General features: G+C 38.9%; 1 protein-coding gene across 2 annotated transcripts; it reads left to right on the forward strand.

The window, feature by feature from the left end:
- Positions 1–275: 275 nt before the first annotated feature.
- Positions 276–22,478, forward strand: LOC124130965 (troponin C-like). Of its 2 annotated transcripts, none has more exons than XM_046494028.2 (5): positions 276–440; positions 1,894–1,927; positions 16,464–16,607; positions 18,417–18,659; positions 21,771–22,478. In XM_046494028.2, the coding sequence occupies exons 1-5, from the start codon at positions 438–440 to the stop codon at positions 21,797–21,799; spliced, it is 453 nt and encodes a 150-aa protein (XP_046349984.1). In that variant the 5' UTR covers positions 276–437; the 3' UTR covers positions 21,800–22,478. The 2 variants fall into 2 exon arrangements, with proteins under 2 accessions (XP_046349984.1, XP_046349978.1); XM_046494022.2 differs by having other exon boundaries at positions 284–440; positions 21,351–22,478.
- Positions 22,479–23,333: the final 855 nt, after the last annotated feature.

The raw sequence follows: 23,333 nt of genomic DNA on the forward strand, positions 1-23,333 counted from the left end.
TGTCCGATTACAAACGCGACGGGATGCGTGTGTATGTTCGAGGTTCTCTCGGTCCAAAAATAGCCCAGAAAATGGACAAATCTCCCACAGGCAAACTCCCTACTGTGTTCCGTTGTCTATATTACAAGTGGAGTAGCGTTGTCTGAAGCTCAGCGGGGTCCTCGGTTTCTGCCGCAGAGTGCATCCCAAGCAGACGATATAAGCAGCAGACGATTATTACACAGCTCGAGCAAGTCACGTGCAAACATACCGTAAAAGGGTGCAGGGTAAGACGGTTGTACGACAGACGAGCAAGGATCAGATTTCAGAGCGAGGCCGGCTTTACATACGGAGCGTGCGCAGTGAAGATTCCTGTTAATTCCGGCTTGCTACCGTTCCAGGTCTTTTTGGAGAAAATTGTTATCGGGGGATAGTCAGTAAAAGATTTCAAAGCCAAAATGGTGAGTGGATAACTAACATTTTGCATCGTTTAACCCCTGATTCTATGTGCGTGTTCCTTGTCCGAAGGGTGTTTACACAGACACAGGAGACATGTGAATTCATTCTGGGAGTCGGGAACCACCTCAGCAAAATGTCGAACCGAGACCCTCGCTGATACTTCTATTAATGTCAGGTCATAATAGAGTAGCTCCGATTTGCGCTACATAAGCTACACCTGTAGGTATTGTTTGATGTACTGTACCTGTTTATTGCTACCACCTAACTGTAGATTCCACCTGCACGTTGCAGACATAACCTCCGACATTTTACCATTCCCATTTCCGTATGTTATCGGAACAAATGTGCGACTTATTACCTTAACTTACGCCAAATAAAAAGCATATGTCGTTTGTGAATAGTACCGGCGAACGGATGATGTATTGAGAAACACTTTCGTGATGAAAAGCAGAAATATACATCATGAAAAAAGAGTATAAGTTGTAAGTGTGAAAGCATAAACATTTTGATGTATATATATATTTGTGTGAAATTTAAACCGAGGCTTTATAATGCAAAACGGTCCGTACAAAGAACCAGTGTTAATGTTCCTTCTCCTTTATCATCAACGATGAGTCAGAAGTCTTCAGAGCAGCTTCTTCACATCCGTATTTTCTACAAAGCACCACGATCTTAGAAACAGAATCATCCAGTCCCGTTAGCTGCCTGTGTTCTGTTCAACTGTGCAAAGCACCAACCAACCGCATGTGTTGTATTCTTCAACTCAAGCCAAAGAAAAACAACACGATGTTTTGCTAGGCACTCAACTATTTATAACTTGTTGAAGATATTTATAAACATCGGTCTACTGGGCCGTTAGATCCGCGTCTATTTATAGCATATATCTACGAAGTTGAATCATCAAAGATGCTGACTCTACGTTTCCGGTTTCGGACAGATTACTAATGGCAACACATCTGGAAGCCATCACGTGAGATTGCAAAACGGAGGTGGAATGTTTTTAGAATGACCCGTCTCTTGCTATTACGTTTCAGACACCTTTAACTAGCTGTTATATTAGTGGTATAACTGAACGATTGTGAATGTTCCATGGCTTCAGCTTCGGATATGACGAACGTGGGTTTAGCCAAACATACAGTTAAAGTGGCTTCAAAATCAAGCATTCGTGATTCACATTAATAACAAAGGAATAACTGTTCAAAGGAATAACCAAATTGTGTGAATAAGAATTTCAACCAAGCCATAGATGTATTTCAGTTAGTGGTTATTGGATATTTTTTCTGACGAATTGAAATGTTTTGGACAGACGTTTTGATACAAAACACGTATATTGATCATAGCCTAATCTTTCCCATTGTGTGATTTACCTTTCTGGTTAAATGTGCCTTGCTCTATGTTGTTCCCCCTGTCAATTATTTTGCACCAATAAATAATTGTGTATTGTTTACTTTTCAGACCGAATTCAAGGTTACCGAAAAACAGTTTAGTGGTGAGTAATAGTTAGGGTTGGATTTTCCGAGTGCAAATTCATATTTCCAACATCGGAACAAGATGCCCCATGCATTCGACACATGACTAACATAACGCATTACCACACATCCAGTATTTCTAGTATCTTCCAGTTCTTGACATGAATTTACTCAAATTTATTGTTTTGAGAGCGTTCAGATTTACATCTGTATTGATGTAAGATTCTTCCTTGCATCATGAAATATTTGTTATCAATGCCACCATGACCATGAGTGTTTTCATGACCCACATGTGTATGTGGCCCCCGGGTTACTGTTTTCGTTAGAGGCAACGTCATGATCAACATCAAATGAGCCGAGTCCGTTTCTTCTGTTACTTGGGCAGCGGTGAAGAACATAACATTATTTCCGCATAGACGAAACAGTTAATGCATATATATGAGGTATATTTGTGTAGGCATAAGCCGGTGTTACGACAATCGTCCATTTGGAATTTGTTTGGAATCTATTCAAACCAAATTAAGTATGCACTTGTATTTGGTGAAACACAATAGAAACATTTTCAACTTATTCTTGCCTGTTCCGTGTACGGTCAGAATGTGTTCTCTTGTGACAGTCACGTGAATGGTATTCAAACTGGTTCCAATACATGGATTCCACCCAATGCGAGTGAAGACGGCTTATCAGGTTGAAGCGATCCGAGTGCATGAGCAGTTAAAGGGCAGTTCATCCTCCTGATCAGTCATTCTAAGTTTAGAATACAACCAACGATCGTCATGAGACGTGATGATGAGATGTTTATTGTTACTAAGACATCAAGATGGTGTATTTATAACAGTTTAACCCCGGTATTTTCTCGTTTTGGGCGTCTCCGGGCCCTACAACTATTTATGGTCACATGGTTTATTAAATGTCATTGACTTTACACCTGTGCAATGCAAATCTTACGAAATGTTAAGCAATGTAAATGGTAATCTAAAAAAGCACTAATCTTACAGTACAATCTTTGTGTAACATAACTACTGCAGTGATACGTAATAATGAACACTTTTGCCGAATGTAACTGTAAGAACATTCCTCTATCAGTTCCATATCCAAAGTCTTCAAACTCCCGCAGAGCTGAGGAAGCTATTCAAATCGCACTCTGATCTTTTAGTGACATGACACTTGATAACATCGCCCTTTGTGAACATTCGGATGCCCGTGCAGATCCCTTTGTTGGAATATATCCTCATTGTAAAGCTGGATATTTGATACACAGCCGGTCCATGTGCAGAAAATGGTTCATTGTTCACAATCAGACTTCGAAAGTAGCACCCCTAAGCATGATAACAGTTATGCAACTTCCAGTAAATGAGATATATTTGCTGTGTGTTTATGATGTCAGAGTTATTGTATAACTGTTATTGTACATAATAATTCCTTGGTGACATAGCTTTTATATCCGTTACCGTTATCATAAAAAATAGTTTCTTTAGCTGTTTCAGTCTTACTTCATTATAAAAAAAGATATTCCCAATAATTTGGAAACCAGATACACTCAATTATTAGGTGTTTTTAAAAAAACAAAAACAGTTGAAAAGATAAGATAGACCATGATTATTGCATTTCATTGAAGAACAGATGCAATGTAATCAAATGTGCATGTTTTTTAAAGAGAGCCGTTACCAGAAAACACTCTCATACTTATCATGAGGATAATCCTTTCAGGTGAGCAATTTTACATAAAGTGGTAGAAATCAGTATTTATTACATTAATAAGTATAATCATGTATGTATAAAAGTAAGTTTACAAGTGAATACAAAAGCAATGAACCACAATAAAATACTAAAACGCATTACTGTACTGTTCCATATTTACTTCAGGATCAACTTATATAGTAAGTCATAAACCTTGAAATGTTTGGAGTAATGATGGACTATCTTTGTAGATATCAGTTCCTCGTCCTTAAAAGTTTGGTTAGCACCTATAATTACCCACCTCTACTCTAAAGGGATAGTATTAGCGTATTTCAAATTACCACCCGTTAGTGTCTTATCATTGTTAGTATGGACGTAGCGTATACATTAATCAACAGTAAATAATAATGAGAATGATGTTGATAAAAAGGATGATGATGATGATGATGATGATGATGATGACATTTTCGAATTCTATTTTAAACAAAAAGATATTTGGTTACAAGCAAAGTTTATATGATTACGTAACTTTAATGCCTTTCAAAGAATCAAATGATCAAACGCTTTGTGTTGACCCGTTAATTGCCCTTACGTCACAATAGGACATGTTAGAATTTAGAACAAGAAAACTGAATTTTAAGTAGCAATCATTACAAATAGAATCATAAATATTTGTTTTATACAGCACAACATACTTTGACACGATTTGATTTATTTCTAGTGTTCATTCTGTCATTTCGCAATTCTGATAAAATCCCATAACTAACATGATAATGAGAATATGCAGATTACTAATTTATCAACCATCTTCAATACCATTTATCAAACAACAAGACCGAATCCAAACACTGCCTTTACATGCTCATTGAACAATAAAAATTTAAAGCATACTACCAAAGGCCTGACAGGACGACAATACACGTAGCGGTTTTCTTTGGTACATTTTTGCTCTATGAAAGCTATGACAACATCCTTCTTACACTTTGTGTAAGTGCAAGCAAATACTTAAGATACCATAGTGTTGTAGTATGCTGTACAAAACTGGTGTAAATACCTTGAATGTTCCGTTTCCATAATGGACCAGGGGCGGTCGGGTAGCCTAGTGGTTAAAGCCTTCGCTCGTCACGCCGAAGACCCGAGTTCGATTCCCGACATGGGTACAATGTGTGAAGCCCATTTCTGGTGTCCCCCGCCGTGATATTGCTGGAATATAGCTAAAAGCGGCGTAAAACCATACTCACTCACTCATAATGGACCAGAAGTGACCTATTGGGATTGAAGTTTGGCCTTGAAGAAACAAGTGGCCATATGTTTCTTCAGAGGTTGTCTTCCTTCCATGAGGCGGATTTAATAACCGAAGGATGAGATTGCTTTAAAACAAACATCCATTGTTACTATTGGAGCTTGATGGTAATCATTGCAGTGTGACGCATCACGCGGGTCTAAAGAGACACTCCTATGAGTTAAACTATTATAATGGCATCACGCTATTGTTGTTGCAGTTGATTCTGAACCAGGAATTCACTGGCCATTCTGAACTAACCGTAAACAAGTAAATCTTACGCATGCATAGGTCATTATGCAAAATCAACCATAACATGGTTTCACTCGAATGTGTTAACTCCCAAAGTAGCCCGCAATGTGCATTTTGTAACAAGCAGCTGAACGCTACCACTCTTATCCAGTGCCAAGTACAGCTAATTTATCATGGGTGGGTTGATGACAGTCCCTATATAACGTTCAAATGGATATCATTATCAAAGAAAATCATACAATAATTGAAACGACAAGACATCTGTTTTGTCTTTCAATGCATGAAAACAAGAATAAATATTTGAAAAGATATTATCCCTGAAAAACTAATAACCTAATAGTAATTATACAATATCATGAAATACCACGCGGACTGCAATTCTGCTTGTTTCGATAAGATGTTGGTAATTGTGAAATGAATGTATTCTTTATCCTTAAGGGGATATAAGCGTCATACTATATGTCTGTTTCCGAAGCATAAAATCTGTTCCCATTTTTGGAGCATTGTTAGCATGTGCAGGCAGTTGCTCAGAACACAGATGTTTCCAAATGCAGTAATCTCTCTGCAGGACACATCATCTCCGGTTACATCCAACTGTAATACGTCGGTACTATTGCTCACTGTGACGTAAAATAACATTTAATCATCCATTGTCAGCAAAACGTGACAAGTAGAGTAAAGTCAAAGGTTAAAGTAAACAAAAGCCGTGAAATGGTTCCACTGAATCTTCGTAAAGGGTTTTGTGGCAATGCACATATTACACATCTACTGACTTCACGATGACATGACATCCTTCGGAACATTGTCAGCAGTGTGTGTGTGTGTGTGTGTGTGTGTGTGTGTGTGTGTGTGTGTGTGTGTGTGTGTGTGTGTGTGTCTGTGTCTGTGTGTGTCTGTGTCTGTGTCTGTGTTCACGCAGGGTCGACAGATAAAGTGGAAATTCTACAGACCAAAAGATTGTTCTTTGAGATAAAGTCAAATATTCAAAACCAAGGGGGTAAACTCAATGTTTAATCTTTCTAATTGATACATTGATTGTGGTTTTCAATTTCAGATTGACCATTATTAAGTACTTAACCAGTGACTTAAGTACTTAACCAGTGATTTTCAGCAAAGTGGTAAATAGCTGAACTGAACGGCGTAACTGTAATACATTTAAATTCAGCGTATATATCCCTACTTCTCATTAATAGGGCATCAAGGTCTATATGTCGTGTATTCTTATTATCCTTCACATAAGCTTCATGGTAAACTGTGTCTGCTGGAGTATATATAAAACACATCTCCTCGGCAAATATAAATCTGTTAAACCAGATATCAGTGCTGCCTTTAACTGTTGGATCTGGCAGTTTGTATGGCCAAACCCTTGGGAGTATTTACCGAGCACTAGATACGCTAAGTAAATAGTATAACTTTCTGGCTACACAGCTGTTCAAGTATTCCTGAGAGAGTTAGCAAGGCAGACATTCCAGGATATGCATCACAGGTATTATTAGCGGTAGCTTCTGCCCCTTGACATCTGGGATTAAACGTACCGGAATTCTTACATATGTTAGAGGGGCAAGAGTTCACAATACGTTGGTTCTTGTTGCAGCGTAATGCAGGCAATGGTAGCCGCAATAGTCGGACGCTGGGAAATGTTATTTCAACAGAAATAGGACAATGTTTGGTTTAAATTTCATGGATATTGTAAGAGCGAGTTTTCGCCGCTTGTAGCAATACTCCTGTCAAATCGTGACATGAACACATCAAGAATGAGGATGATAGGGGGATTTACACTAAAGAATGGATGCTTTGACCCTTGAGTTACTCAATCGCCATTTTAAAATAGGGAATGTTAGCAATCAATATTTATATAAACATGCATAAAAGGTACAGATGTACTTATTTCGATGGAAAATTGTATTTAAGAAATAAAACATCCGTGGGAGTTGTTTATCGTAAATAAAACTCTGCAGGGAGAATAAACCATGTGGGGCGCAGCCCCGAGTGGTTTATTCAGGGAGAATAAACCATGTGGGGCGCAGCCCCGAGTGGTTTATTCACCCTGCAGTGTTTTATTGTACGACAAACAACGACCGAGTCGTTTATTTCTTATATGAGACATCAACATTATGAACATCCTCTTTAAGGATGACGATAAATTGTACAAGCTACAAAAATATTCACCCGTATTTAAATAATGATGACTCCCTCAATCGAATCTGACCTCGGCAATGTCGGACAAGTCCATTTTATGCACAGGTGTGTATATCCCGCATATTCCCACAATCCTCACTTCGATTATCTGTATCTGTTCTCCCAAAACCGATTGTCAGATCTCTCCCGCTTTGGGACGTGCAGGTTCTTTGTGACCCGTGAAGATCCGGGGTAGAATAGGTCTTAAGCAACCCATGCTTGCCGTAAAAAGTGACTATGCTTGTCGGAAAAGGCGACTAACGGGATCGGGTGGTCAGGCTCGCTAACTTGGTTGATGCATGTCATCGATCCCAGTTGCGTGGATCGATGCTCATGATATCAATCATTGGATTGTCTGCTCCAGACTAGATTATTTACAGACCGCCGTCATATAGCTGGAATATTGCTGAGTGCGGCGTAAAACAACAAACCAACCAACCAATTGTATTATGTATGTGTCTGCCACGTGGGTATTGGTTGGCGAAGAACAAGAGCCAAATACGCAATGCTTGTCATAAGAGCCAGAAGGTAACAATGTGTGACCTAGCTGAATGACAAAGGGACCTGATCCGACAAACATGTTCCTTTTTGCATGAGAAACGGCCCTAACACTCGTGTTACGATGACACCACCAGGGCGGCACGCACTGTGACCAAATATACCGCTTCATGTTAACATGGCGCTGGCATTGCATGGGTAGCCTTGCACTCAGGCTGTACCGAATGATGGATGGTGTAGTAATTATATTCTTATAAAGGGCAAGTTTAGACATCGGGACAACTTGTAATCGAGGAATTATGGTTTATACTAGTAATTATTTCCTCAGACATTTGAGCAAGTCTAACCTTGGGTGTTCCCAATAATACCCACAGGGGTCAAATCCAACATTAAAAGGCGAGATATGATACACACCTTTTCCTGCCGTCTATTTTTGATACATTCGAAAACACTTTGAATAATAACAATGTTCAAATGAATGGCAAAAAGCATATTTTGTTTAATGACATATTTACATTTGTGAACATAAAGCAACATTAAGTACAAGTTAAGGCAGAAATGCATGAAAAGGCTGACGTTTGTATGTTTCTTGGGAAACTAACTGCTAAGAAGACCTTGATCCAAGGTGAAATTGTGAACCAAATGACGTGTACGTACATCTCCAGAACACATCCGCTTGTGTCAAGAACTTGTTGTAAGAACTAAAACATATGCTTTAAAAACGAACCCCCTTTTTCAAACATTGCAGTAATACCTCTGGATTTGATGTCGTGAGTGTTACCACTGACTGCCACTCGCGTACATCGTTTCAGTGGAGTTTAGGACATGCAATTTTGTGACGATGCATTTCAAATTATGAAATCTCATTTCTTCGTTTCTTGGATAATTCAAATCAGGAGCGCAAATACAACATGGAGCACTGGGATTAAAAACAAATCCAAACAAGCAAAAACATGTTCCAACTATTCTTAAAATAATAAACCCAGTCTGGATGTCCCTTTCCCCGTGACTCGAGACGAGGTACGATTGTTATGTTAATATTTAAAACAATATATTATGTAGCTTGGATGGTGCCACAAACGCAATGGCTTACATCCACATCGGCTACGTGTACATTACAAGGTTACGTTTGTACGAGAGGATGTAAGTTATCTCTGTCTAGATAGGCGCTTGTGAGACGGCCAATGTCTTCGTGAATGCCAGTAGTGTTCGAAAAAAGAAGAAACACGTAAACGATAAGACACACGCGTGGATATGTGGCTTTTTATTTTACGCCTTTTGCACACCGCCTCGATGACCTGCTTGATAAGATCGATCGATCTTGTTTTTGTACTTGTTATGTTTTTCTTGTATTTAGTTTTTTTCCTCACGTGACGAAGTGTAAGCATTTCGGAAAATAGCATCACCGGTCACGTCACTAATTTCTCCTTCCCGTGATATAACGTCAGCAGACATGATAAACGTATTTTTACAGATCAATCATATAACAAATTAACAAGATAAAATACCCAACGAAGCAGCCAATGCAAATCAAACATATCTTTTACATGTATTTCATCACGTTTCATTCCAGGAGTATAAATCGTAATTGGCAAGAGCCTCAGAAAGTAGACCGCCTTGCATTTGTAATAGCAATCCGAACTTGCCAGGATGAAAGCTAATTTGGACGTGTGCCATACAATGACAAGTCAAAGCTCTTTCTATGCCATGTGCTTTAGTCCAAAACACATTGGTGATTCTGCAGGGGTAGACAGATAGAGAAGCAAACGATGGATCGTTTGAAATTGGTCTTTATTAGGCTCAACATGGGTACGAGAAGATAATCGTTGCAGACTACCTCGCTGCAACCAGTGGTGGCCGCCGTGATGTATGTGATGGTTTTACAGTGTGGAATGTGTGATGAATGTGTATGCGCAAAGCAACACGTCTCAGTGGTATAGATACATGTATATGCACCTACATGACCTTGGGCACACACTGTTACATTAGTATGTTATACTTCATTGTCAGAAGTAACTGATGTTAATGGATACGACTATACTTGCTAGAATCTTTGTTAGACTGTTGTATGAAGATATAGAGCTTTGGCTTTGACAGCCGACTTGAGACGGAGATTCATGGTGGTAATTAGGGAACAAACATTTGATTTTCAGGGGTCAGGGTGTGCCAGGGGACTTTGGTTGGAGATCATTTGAAAGGTTTTGAGCTCAACTATTTTTTTCCAACATAAACAGGCGCTTAATTGTATATATGTTTCAGACGCACTTAACATAAAATTCTTTTCATTTTCTTTGAAGATTTAAACCGATGATAAATTGGGTTGAGGATAACCACATGTGTTATTATTTGTATTTATTTTGTGTTCTTCACTCAAGTTATGATTTACTGTTTGCTTTCTTTATCACTCATGCGAAATGTCAAAAGGAAAATTGTTTTAATGTGATATCTTTTTCTCTCCCAATGCAACAAAACGGCTTCACACGACACTGTTCTGGTCTGACTTGACAGATGGCTTGTTGCTTACACAGCTAGAAGACAGTTGAATGTCAATCGATACATTCCATGTTATACTTAATATCAAGTTTCAAATTGGAATGCATTTATTTGATCTCAGTAGAGCCAAGTCAGCGAGCCTGACCATCCGATCCCGTTAGTCGCCTCTTACAACCAGCATAGTCACCTTTTACGGCAAGATATGTTTATGATTCACTATCAAATAGTGATATGATATCAGGTGTTCACAAAAAAGGTGAGCGTATCTTGTCCCGCCGGTGGCACAGGTCATAAACATTATGCAAGTCAATTGTTCACCTGATAAAAACCACGTGAATATATATTACAACTCAAAAATTGGGAATTGCATCTGGCATCATTTTTGGCACTAATGAGTTGGAAATGTCATCCTCGTCTCCATAACAGTGTCTGAAAGCTTTATTGTGGTCCAGAATGTTACAACCTTGATCTAACAACTTTTGAGCAAGCGTGATATGACTCTCTATCAAATATTCGTAGAAAGAGCATGCGAAACGTAGACAGCAAGTCACACCGCTTGTGGAGAGAATTCTGTAACGCTGTCACTACTCTGTGTTGTTTTTAATTCACGTATTTGAGCAATTCCTGATGATGACAGCCATTGTATAGTGGAATAAATTTCTCCATGACGACAAAAACAATTATTTTATCAACATGAATTCTGTTCTCAACTCTGTGCATATGATATATTTGTAGGTTGTAACAGTCAGTCAGTAACATGTAGTAGCTTGTAGAATGTAGACACACAAGGTTAATAACATGTACATGTGTAGTAATTTGTAGGTTGTAGATACTAAAGGTTAATAACATGTAGTAACTTGTAGGTTGTAGACAATCAAGGTTAGTAAAATCTAGTAACTTGTAGGTTGTAGATATACCAGGTCAATAACATGTAGTAACTTGTAGGTGGTAGATACCCAAGGTTAGTAACATGTAATAACTTGTAGGTTGTAGATATACCAGGTCAATAACATGTTGTAACTTGTAGGTTGTAGATATACACAAGGTTAATAACATGTTGTAACTTGTAGGTTGTAGATGTACCAGGTCATTAACATCTAGTAACTTGTAGATTGTAGATACTCAAGGGTAATATCATGTAGTAACTTGTAGGTTGTAGACACTCAAGGTCAGTTACATGTAGTAACTTGTTAGTTGTCGATTTACAAGGTCAGTAACGTGTAGTTACTTGTAGGTGGTAGATACCCAAGGTCAGTAACTTGTAATTACTTGTAGGTTGTAGATACACAAGGTTAGTAAAATCTAGTAACTTGTAGGTTGTAGATATACCAGGTCAATAACATGTAGTAACTTGTAGGTGGTAGATACCCAAGGTTAGTAACATGTAATAACTTGTAGGTTGTAGATATACCAGGTCAATAACATGTAGTAACTTGTAGGTTGTAGATACACACAAGGTTAATAACATGTTGTAACTTGTAGGTTGTAGATGTACCAGGTCATTAACATCTAGTAACTTGTAGATTGTAGATACTCAAGGGTAATAGCATGTAGTAACTTGTAGGTTGTAGACACTCAAGGTCAGTTACATGTAGTAACTTGTTAGTTGTCGATTTACAAGGTCAGTAACGTGTAGTTACTTGTAGGTGGTAGATACCCAAGGTTAGTAACATTTAATAACTTATAGGTTGTAGATACTCAAGGTTAATAACATGTAGTAACTTGTAGGTTGTAGACACTCAAGGTTACTAAAATCTAGTAACTTGTAGATTGTAGATATACCAGGTCAATAACATGTAGTAACTTGTAGGTTGTAGACACTCAAGGTCAGTTACATGTAGTAACTTGTTGGTTGTCAGTGTACAAGGTCAGTAACATGTAAAACCTTGTAGGTTGTAGACACTCAAGGTAAGTAACATGTAGTAACTTGTAGGTTGTAGATACACAAGGTTAGTAACATGTATTAACTTGTAGGTTGTAGATATACACAAGGTTAATAACATATTGTAACTTGTAGGTTGTCGATTTACAAGGTAAGTAACATGTAATAACTTGTAGGTTGTAGACACTCAAGGTCAGTTACATCTAGTAACTTGTAGGTTGTAGATACCCAAGGTCAGTAACTTGTAATTACTTGTAGGTTGTAGATACACAAGGTTAGTTAAATCTAGTAACTTGTAGGTTGTAGATGTACCAGGTCAATAACATGTCGTAACTTGTAGGTGGTAGATACCCAAGGTCAGTAACGTGTAGTTACTTGTAGGTTGTAGACACTCAAGGCCAGTAACATGTAGTAACTTGTAGATTGTAGATATACCAGGTCAATAACATGTAGTACCTTGTAGGTCGTAGACACTCAAGGTCAGTAACATGTAATAACTTGTTGGTTGTAGATACACAAGGTTAGTAAAATCTAGTGACTTGTATTTTGGAGACACCCAAGGTCAGTAACGTGTAGTTACTTGTAGGTTGTAGACACTCAAGGTTAGTAACATGTAGTAACTTGTAGGTTGTAGATATACCAGGTCAATAACATGTAGTTACTTGTAGGTTGTAGACACTCAAGGTTAGTAACATGTAGTAACTTGTAGGTTGTAGAGATACCAGGTCAATAACATGTAGTAACTTGTAGGTTGTAGATACACAAGGTTAGCAACATGTCGTAACTTGTAGGTTGTACATATACAAGATTAATAACATATAGTAACTTTTGGGTTGTATATACACAAGGTTAGAAACATTTTATAACTTGTAGGTTGTAGATATACAAGGTCACTAACATGTAGTTACTTGTGGATTGTAGATAGGGGAGGTTAGTAACATGTAGTAACTTGTACGTTGGAGATACTCAATATCAGTAACATCAAGTAACTTGTAGATTGTAGATATATGCAGAAGGAAACTAAGCCTACAACTAGTCTGTGTTTTTGAAGTGTCATTTATGACAGTTTCCTTTCGATATTGGAAATATACATATTAATGACAACATTTATCCAACTCTTGACAATATTAATCTTGTGATAGATATCGTCTGAAGTTAAGATTCTGGTAAGCTCAAATGGTGAAGCATCAAAGTGGTGTAAGATATAACCGACGAACTATGCGTAATGGAGAGGGCACCCAGTCCATGCCGTGATACACAGCGCTTGCTGAATCTCAAGATGTGTTGCGCTAAATCTGGCGGTGATACCTGGCCCGGCACTAGCAATACTCTCCTGCTAACCTCATGCAGCTGATCCAGGATTCCCCACACACCAAGTAGTAGGGAAGCAGCTAGACTCGCACAAGTCTCCAAGAAATATATTATTAGTTTAAATCCCAATTTCCTAGATTACATAAATATTAAGAACAAGTTGTCCCTATTAAAGACTGAAGTCCTTCCTAGACTTGCCGATTTTAGGACAGAATAACTGAACATCCATGGACTTATCATTCCGTATAGCCTTAGCGCAAGGCTAGTAAACAGCGTGTGAGATATACCACCGCTGGCACATGTAACTATATTATCAGTTCTGCTGCTTCGCCTGTTAATATGAAGATTGCATCTTCAATATTGGGGTGTTGCTTTTGTCTTGCAAAGATGAACCGGCACCAGATAATATTTATCACGAACATTCGCGGTGTATGTAAACCATCCTTGCCACTACCTCCCATCTTGTGTTAAATAATGGAAACCACGTGTTGGCAAGAAGAAAAGGGCTTGATTACTTTCCGGGCATATTGACCCAAGGCCAGTTTGGAGTTGTGTCCCTTGACACAGGAAGCTTCCAGATGTTGACACCAGGGGCCTTATAAGGAGGCTGTGTCTCTATCAGGGAATTAGTCCTCGAAGAAATGCCTCGCGTGCTCAGAGACGAAAATAACCAGAGATATATATGCTTGGAAACTAGTTACCTTGGTTACAGGCTGTTAATACCGCATTGAAACGGATTGTTGGGTTACCACGGTGGATAAAGATAGTGTTTTAATGATGAAGCTTGACGGAAACAGTTCTTGTTATCGTCTTGAAGTATGGTATATAGGTTGAAGTGTGCTACAAGCGAGGTTGCATGTACACAATAGACAGTTACAGACATGTGAAACATATTGTATGAACAGATTTGCCGAGGAACAATATTTATGTTCTGCAAAGAAAAGTGTTGATAGGTATAACTGGAGGAGTGTACTAACTTTACCAACTGATAGTTAAATACACCTTGCCTTGTGTTGATGTGCCGACCAGTGGGTATTCGGAGTCCCTTAGATATTAGAATATCAATCTTGCATGTAATTACTTATTACAAGCCTGAATTGACGTAACTTTAATGCTGGTGTCACTTAGTGTCACTCACTTACGTATATAACTGCCTCCGTGGTCTAGTGGATAGGGAGTCTGCTCGGAGAGCGGAAGGTCAGTGGTTCGATCCTCTGGCCGCGTCATATGAAAATATGGTACAAAAGTTGTCAGCTTGCGTCGCGCTCGTTACGGGGATAAAACAAGAACTGGTCGGCTCGGAGTCAGTATAATATGCCATGCTCCATGTTAAACTGCAGCATGGTATCTCAGCGGGCTGGCACTACAACACTGGCATGCACGCGCTATGTAAGTGCAATTATATTGAACGCAACGTTAAACTGCATTTCACATCATCTCATAGATGTACAGACGATACTTGCATTTCCTTCTATACCATGTATTCGAACATGCATCGCTTGTGATGATGCGATGTTAATACGCGTGAATGTGTTAACCATATATATATTGTGTATCCCATTCCCCTGTACTTTTAAGAAGGTAGTATTTATGTCATGTGGTATTATGTTACATTGTCTCATGCACGTTTACGACGGTGAGACAACTCACATTTAGTTATACAGGAGAAAATTCACTTTTGGGACGCCTGTACCCCGTACTTGTGGGAAGGGGCTACTGTAGATACTCTGGTGATTGCAATGCGTACAGCTCTTTTTGTGTTGCTGTGTGTCATCGTGTATTTACAGGTAGTCGTGGTGTTGCTGTAATATTCCTAACTGCGCTCTGACAACTTATATTATCATTCTGATGTACTCAATTTCTTTGTCGCCCGTAACCCCATGGGGACTCCAAGGTAAGCTACGTTCCCAACAGCCATTGGGGGTCGTGAGGGGCGAGTGAATGGTTTGAGTGTCCAGACTCGATGACTTGGTTGACCGCGTGCGTGTCATCGAAACCTGATTAGTCGCAATATCAATCACTAGATTGCCTGATCCAGACTTTTCTAAATAAATAAACAAACAATATAGTGATTCGGAACAAACACACCATAAAACGGCTTTACACACTGTCCAATTAATAACAGAAACACATGGTTTGTAAATATGCATGAAAAATAAATTCTTATGTGAAAAGATTCAGTTACAGAAAGTAATTACATGAACGCCCCTGTATCTATTACTTAGTCTGTATATGTTCCTTTGATGAACTGTTCCCCCAGAACGTCCATTGCGGCGGAGTGTGTACTTCCGTCATGTGATACTGTATAATGGGATACACATGTGGTACCAACGCACCGCGTGAGGTAAGGTAAATACTAAAATCTTGCACAATCAGCAGTTTCCGGTAACCAAATCAGAATGGAGAGAAAATATTTTCATATAGCTTCATTTAGTTTACCTAGGTCTATTTTAACGTAGGTGTAAATATTCAACCTAATGTGGATGAATAAAATCCCACTAAATGATCTTTTTTCCAGAATTGTGTGTTTTGTGTTTCGTTCAACGGTTCATGAACATTACATCATGATGAGATGACGTTGACCAATTTCATTTCATTTGAGACACAATACAATTTTCCCAATAAAAATTATATGCCCCCTCACTTTCAGTTTGAAAATGAATATCCAAAAAATCATGTAAATAGTTCCACGCAACCATAGTTTGAACAATATTTTTGTAACCGAGACATTTCTTAGATATTAGATAGAGATAAGCAGACTTATACAATTATACACAAAATGCCGGGCGTACTGCGTTGTTCGTGAAAATGGGGCCCGTATTAACGAAGGATAGGATCGCCTAGTCTAAAACCAATACCTCTTTAGATGTCCTTCAACATTAAGCTGACAAGACGTGATATGATCGAAATACTGTCAAAGAGGCGTTGACCCCAACTCACTCAATCCCTCAATTAATGCGTTTCAACTCCTGTCTTCCAGATGCTGCACAAACATTCGCTCTCTTCGACAAGAAAGGTCGCGGTAGTGTATCAACGAAAGACATTGGCAGTGTGTTCAAAGGGCTCGGACTTCAGGTAGATGAAGAGACGTTGAAGGGCTGGACGGATGACCTGGACGAGGAAGGTGAGCATTGGTATTGTTATGTCGGATGTTTACGTCATACGTGCTGCCCGCTGATCGTGAAAACATTTGTGGGGTTTCCTGTTCTTGGTTTGGTATCAGGATTCAACAATTTTATGATTCCTGGTTTCAGAGCACTGTTTATACATTTGTCAAATTCGCTGTGCGGAGTCGGGGGTGGTCAGGTAGCCTAGTGGTTAAAGCATTCGCTCAACACGCCAAGGCCCGGGTTCGATTCCCGACATGGGTACACTGTGTGAAGCCCATTACTGGTGTCCCCGTCGTGATATTGCTAGAATATTGCTAAACGCGGCGTAAAACCACACTCACTCACTGTGCAGAGTCGCGCCCCTTAGTTGTGCCCAAATCCGTCGATTGTTGGTTCAAATCCCAGATTCCTACTGATAATGGCCATTGGTCTGTCAGCACCATACCCGTGTACTCTTGTGATACCAAAATGGTATACGTCTAAGACCTGCATCACAACCCTTATAAACTTGACATGTCGTTTTATGACCAACATATTTTGGTTCATATCAATATCTAAAATGTTATTATGCCATTTTGTCTATCATTGTAATGTATTATGAGAGAAAAGATAAAGCCCGTTCTGTTATTAATAATATCCATATACATGCAACGTTGAGGGGTGGCTCAGTTGGCGTAAATACATAATAGCTGTGGAATATCGTGTCCTTTAGTGATGCTAGAATTCTCAGGTCCTGGGTTCGAATCCCCAGTTCACCCATTGGACTTGTGAAAACTATATAGCATGCTCGTGGATTTCAGTAAAGGGGTGAACACGCACGGGCAGCGCATGCACGCAAGCACGCACACTCCCTGATATAACTGGGGCGGTCGGGTAGCCTAGTGGTTAAAGCGTTCGCCGAAGACCCGGGTTCGATTCCCGACATGGGTACAATGTGTGAAGCCCATTTCTGGTGTCCCCCGCCGTGATATTGCTGGAACATTGCTAAAAGCGGCGTAAAACCATACTCACTCACTCCTGATATAACTGACACAATGTTCAAAGAGGCGTTAAACCCGCTGTTAACACTTACTGTCTTTCTCTTTGTTTTCAATACCACAATATTCGTAAGAAATACTGGTCCAATGAAGAAAACTGGAAATGGAAACTTATGATTTTTTTTAATACCGAGACTGATGTTTTGAATACACGACGCCAATTTAGTGCATTAATTCAGTCAATATTTGCAAACACTTAATATTTGCATACATTTATGTATAGTGAGATTCCCTCGAGAGATGCTAGTTATACAGGTATAGTGAAAAAACCACTACAGCACATACAACTATTTAAGATGAATTTGAAACGACATTCTTCAAAATGTCACTATTACATTAATGTACTTTGTGTATCCAATTACCTCACATTAGACAGAGACAAACAGTTTAGTTAAGTAAGTAGACGAAATAATAATTATCAGCAGACCCGTGAAGATCCGCGAAGAGAATAGGTCTTCAGCAACATATGCTTGTCGTAAGACGCGACCAACGGGATCGGGTGGTCAGGCTTGCCGACTTGGTTGATACATGTCATTGTATTCCAATTGCGTGGATCGATGCTCATGATATCAATCACTGGATTGTCTGGTCCAAACTCGGATTATTTACAGTCCGCTGTCATAAAGCTGGAATATTGTTGAGTGTGGCGTTAAACAACAAACAGACAAACAAACAAACAAAAACAAAATTAATTACCAGTAAGGCTAACCTGCATGTACACTATGCATTTAAAGATGTGTCCAAGGAATTAGACTCCTTACATTAATGAGAGTAATTATTTTTCAGCAACGGGAGCTATCGATTTCGATCAATTTAAACAGATTTTCGAATTAAAATTGAGGCAAGATGAAGACGAGAGAGAACTCCGAGATGCTTTCCGTGTATTAGACAAGAACCACAAAGGAACGATTGGAGTCGATGACCTGAAGTGGATCCTTAAGAGTTTAGGCGATGACTTGACCGATGAAGAAATTGAGGCCATGATCACAGAGACAGACACAGACGGCAGTGGAACGGTGGACTACGAAGGTATCAGGATCTTAGAATTCTTCGTTTCGAAGTGTTGTCGTATTTCACTGTGATATATACATACATGTACTAAGACCCTGTGAAAATCCGGGTTAGAATTGGTTTTCAGCAACTCATGCTTGTCATAAGAGACGATTGACTGGATCAGATGGTCAGGCTCGCTGACTTGGTTGATGTATGTCATCGTATCCAATTGCGTGGATCGATGTTCGTGATGTCAATCACTGGATTGTCTGGTCCAGATGAGGTTATTTACAGACCGCCGTCATATAGCTGGAATATTGCGGAGTGCGACGTTAAACAACAAACAAACAAACACAAACTGCGTCTCATTCAAGCCGTAAGAAACAGGTTTAGTTTGGTCTGGTTTTTTAAATTTATTGCCGCCGCCCGTGGTTGTCTTCTCATTTTAAGAATGGAAATATGTGTTTTGGAACAAATGTAACGAGCAGGTCCGAGATTCCCTCATGCCAATTCTCCTGTGTGATTACGCTCTGAAAGGTAATGATTATTCCATCCGTGAACGTGGTATGTAACCTCTCTAGGTTCTGGTCCTGTGTAGAAGACGACCTTCTGGCAACATGCATTGGGGAAGGTTTCGCTAAGGTCATTGTAAAAAGTTATTTACCTTTGTCGCTTATGAAGGTATTTTGTCTTTAACCCAAATACGTGATACGTGATAGTTAGTGACATCTCAAGTTCAAGGTGACAACGCTCTTTATTCTGTTTAAGATGCGTTAAGAGGATATGTTATTTTGGCATTTTGAAAACTGGTGCCGAGCAGATTAGTTGGACAGAACGTAATGAAAATGTGTTATACCTGCAGTAGAAGTAGGATTAATAACGTAAGTTTCTTACATTCATCGACCCGTGAAGATCCGGGGTGGAATATGCCTTCAGCAACCTATGCTTGCCGTAAAAGGCGACTATGCTTGTCGTAAGATGCGACTAACGGGATCGGGTAGTCAGGCTCGCTGACTTGGTTGATAAATGTCATCGATCCCAATTGCGGGGATCGATGCTCATGATATCAATCACTGGATTTTCTGGTCTAGACTTGCATGTTTACAGACCGCCCCCATGAAACTGGAATATTGCCGAGTGCGGCGTTAAACAACAAACAAACAAACAAAACTTACATTCATCGAAAATCGCATTGCTGTTTCTGTCCTTCCTCGCACCTTACGGTAGCAAACAGGGATGTTACTGAACTTCTCTTCGCAGCCGCGTTCACTCACACATTTCTCACACAGGCCTTCATGTAACAATGTTGTGGTTGTACTGCTGTGTCTCGGGGGGGGGGGGGGGGGAGCGGGGCGTGCATCTGTTTTGCCATGTAGTGGAAACACTGTCCTCTTTCAGAGAAATATTATGGACCTAATGTCAAAAACACTCACGTATGACCACCGTGCGAGCTACAAATTTGTAGTTTCAACATATGCATTACAACTTAATCGCCATGGACAAGGGATATGTAATAAACACTATTTTTGATAACAACTGTGCGATGTAAAACAGGGAAATTTAATAAGTATTTTCAAGCCGAAGGTAGATTGCAATTTTGGTTTTATGTTCACAAATGTACCGCAACTCAATGTATTCACAAAATTCAATTGATGATAATTGTTTATTTTGCAGAAAATAAGAAAGAAATGGATGAACGCAAATGTACATTTATCTCAGTCTAATGAAATTGTTTTCGAATATAAGTGTTTGACAGCCTACCGGAATAGGAAACTTCGGAATGCTCTATGTTATGAACTGTAATCAATGTTACATTACATTCATATGATAAATAGATCTGTTTCTGGTCTTAATTAACCAGCGTATCCAAAGGTTAAGAAACATTGAATTTTATTAATAGGAATAACGTTTGATTTTGATTTAATGATCTGTCATCCTTTTCAGCAGAACAGGAGCAGAAACAGTTTAGCAGATATTGTTATCTCCTTGTCAGTTCCTGGCAACCTCCTTATAAGCACCTTTGGTATTCTAAAGTGACCAAATTTATATGCATCGGTTTTGGCATCTTTACATTGTCAATCTTTTTAACTAAACAAATAACACATACTTATATACTGTTGGCCCAATATGAAGATATTGACTTTGACGTGGAATCCCACCCCCCGTGTTTTTCGAAAGATCCGAATTTAATCAAATGATATCCCATAATGTTTATCCTTTTGCTTTTTCTATGACCATTTACCCCTCTGGCTTACAGGTAATACATATATTGTGTATTTCTCTGTCCATGTTGCATTTACATTCAAATTATTTGCCCTTGATTAAAGCCTCAACTCTTAAGGATCCACTTCCGATCATCGACTCCAGAGGCATTCACAATGAACACAAGGATGCCATTGTATACTGACAATGACCGTTTACATCCAAATCAAACAGAAATATGAGTTATCGCATCTTAAATAACTTTATTTGATGATTTTATTGAAACATATTAGTGTATAAGCATCTTTGTACGTGACCCTGAACTATAAACTGTAACAACATGCCACACATTTTATAGAACGTGTGTGATTTGAATGTAAATTCAACTTGGACCCACCATTAACGTGTTACTGTTCAGAGTAATACTAAATCAACAACAAAATCTAAAATGCAAAATCGCAAGGACAATTCCACCTGTATACATACTTTGTGGATTCAATATTTTTTATTCATCTTCTTTTCCAGAATTCAAAAACCTGATGACATCTGCGTGAAAGAGCCAATACAAGACCTGGTTTTGGTTACCTTATGCCACAATCATGTTTGTTCCAAACGGCAGTAATATTTATTAAAAACAATCTTTGACAGCCGCGGAACAGTGGATATTAGACTTCATAATGTCAACACCCCCGTGCAAAAACCTGAATTTGCACGTGACCCACATTTCCCCTGATTCGATTCGCAAGTCCCCTTCAAGGCGGGCTTCCATTACCATTTGACCTTTTCCCGTCATTCAAATTATTTTGTCTTCCTGTTCCGTCTGCACTGCACATGCGCACTAACCGCACGCTTACATCTGTTGTCTTGCGCTGCTCTTCATGTACATAGCTATCCAGCATGCTTTGTAGTACTTCTTGTTGATCTGTTTTCTTCTGTTGTTTCCAGAATTCTATGCGTTGATGAATGATAAATGAAAGGCCCAAGGTTCAACATCTTTGATGGAGACCCCCCTATCGGTCGTTATCCGCTCAACGGTTTCCAGTAATAAATAAGTCTATTCCAAAACTGACGTCAACTGTTTTCTAACAATATACATTCTCCCGATAGATAATCTGACGAATATACCACCCTAACGACTTATGAACGATAATGTGTACCTTTCTAAGACCCTCTGTTGGCGTGATGTATATTTCAATCTGTGTCAATTTCAATCAATTACCACCTGTTAAGTGTTAATTACCATGTCTGTATATTTGTATCTTCCAGAACTTATTCAGTATGGTGTTGCTAGTCGTGTAATATGTAGTTTTCTATTTGTCGGTTTCTTTGCTTTTTGTGCCTGAAATCGCCACAATTTTTTATTTCTTTAATGTCCTAAATCTCATTGGCAGAAAAAACACACACTTGCACAGCACTTACTAAAAGCACTTTCCTCATTCAACTTATATCATTACTATTCTGCTATAAATGTCAATTTCTACCAGATGTTCTAAACTTGGTACCGTGTTGACCCAAGACACCAGGACCGTTCACAAATAGTTCAAGGAAAGGATTTGCAGCTTTGAAGATTAGAAAACAGGTTGATGTCTATATATAAACGATATATAATAATCTGTCTGTGAATATCTGATACGAAATAAATCTTTATCCTGAGTTTCTATGCATTTGCTGTGTTTGATATAGAAATAAATCTCCTTTTAATATCTTTAGTAAACAATATCACTATTAAGAGCAAACTCTCTTTACTCGAACATGGTGTGAAGTAATATATTTCGGCATGTATAAAATTATAATATCCCTCACTCGAACATTGGCTTGTGGTTGCAGCATTGGTTCATCATGTCCCAGACCCGGGTACAACATGTGAAGCCATAGCTGGAGCCCACATATGGAATATTGCTAAAACCACTCGTAAATTTGTATATAAAAAGAATTCGACATACCCATATCAATTTTAATCTCGAAATGCCATTCAAACACATTGTGTCGGTTTTGGGCATGCAATCCGTGGTTAAGATGTTAAAGGGAGATGACATTGTAGAAGTGTTGATAGATCGCTATATAGATCCAAGCTTACTGTTTGACCTCTGTAGAAAAGTGTGAACAATTCCATTGTAGATACATAGCCAACTGCTTGAGTCTGCACAATATACATAGACATACAGGTGTGTGTTTGTTGATTGCTTGGAGCCATTTGAGTCAAGAACCTCAAAGAATATCCCAAATTCGTTTCCAGAAGGATTTGAGAAAATGATGACCATTCATTTCTATATCAAGGGCGACAACTACTTCTCCGTCAAGAGAACACCACGACATTGTTCTGTAATGTAACAACTAAATACATGCGCATCATTTTAAGTATACAAGTACGTCGTACCGCCTGATACCTTCATATAGCATGCGTTATGGGCATTTTACCCGAGATGTGCCTCTCTGTGATACGTACACAGGACCAAAGCGTTTAAGAAAAGGTGAGGTTTGGACAGAAACTACCCAAAATGAAAATTC

This window comes from Haliotis rufescens, unplaced genomic scaffold, assembly GCF_023055435.1.
Source record: "Haliotis rufescens isolate VD_foot unplaced genomic scaffold, xgHalRufe1.0.p SCAF_20, whole genome shotgun sequence".
Taxonomy (NCBI): Eukaryota; Metazoa; Mollusca; class Gastropoda; order Lepetellida; family Haliotidae; genus Haliotis; species Haliotis rufescens.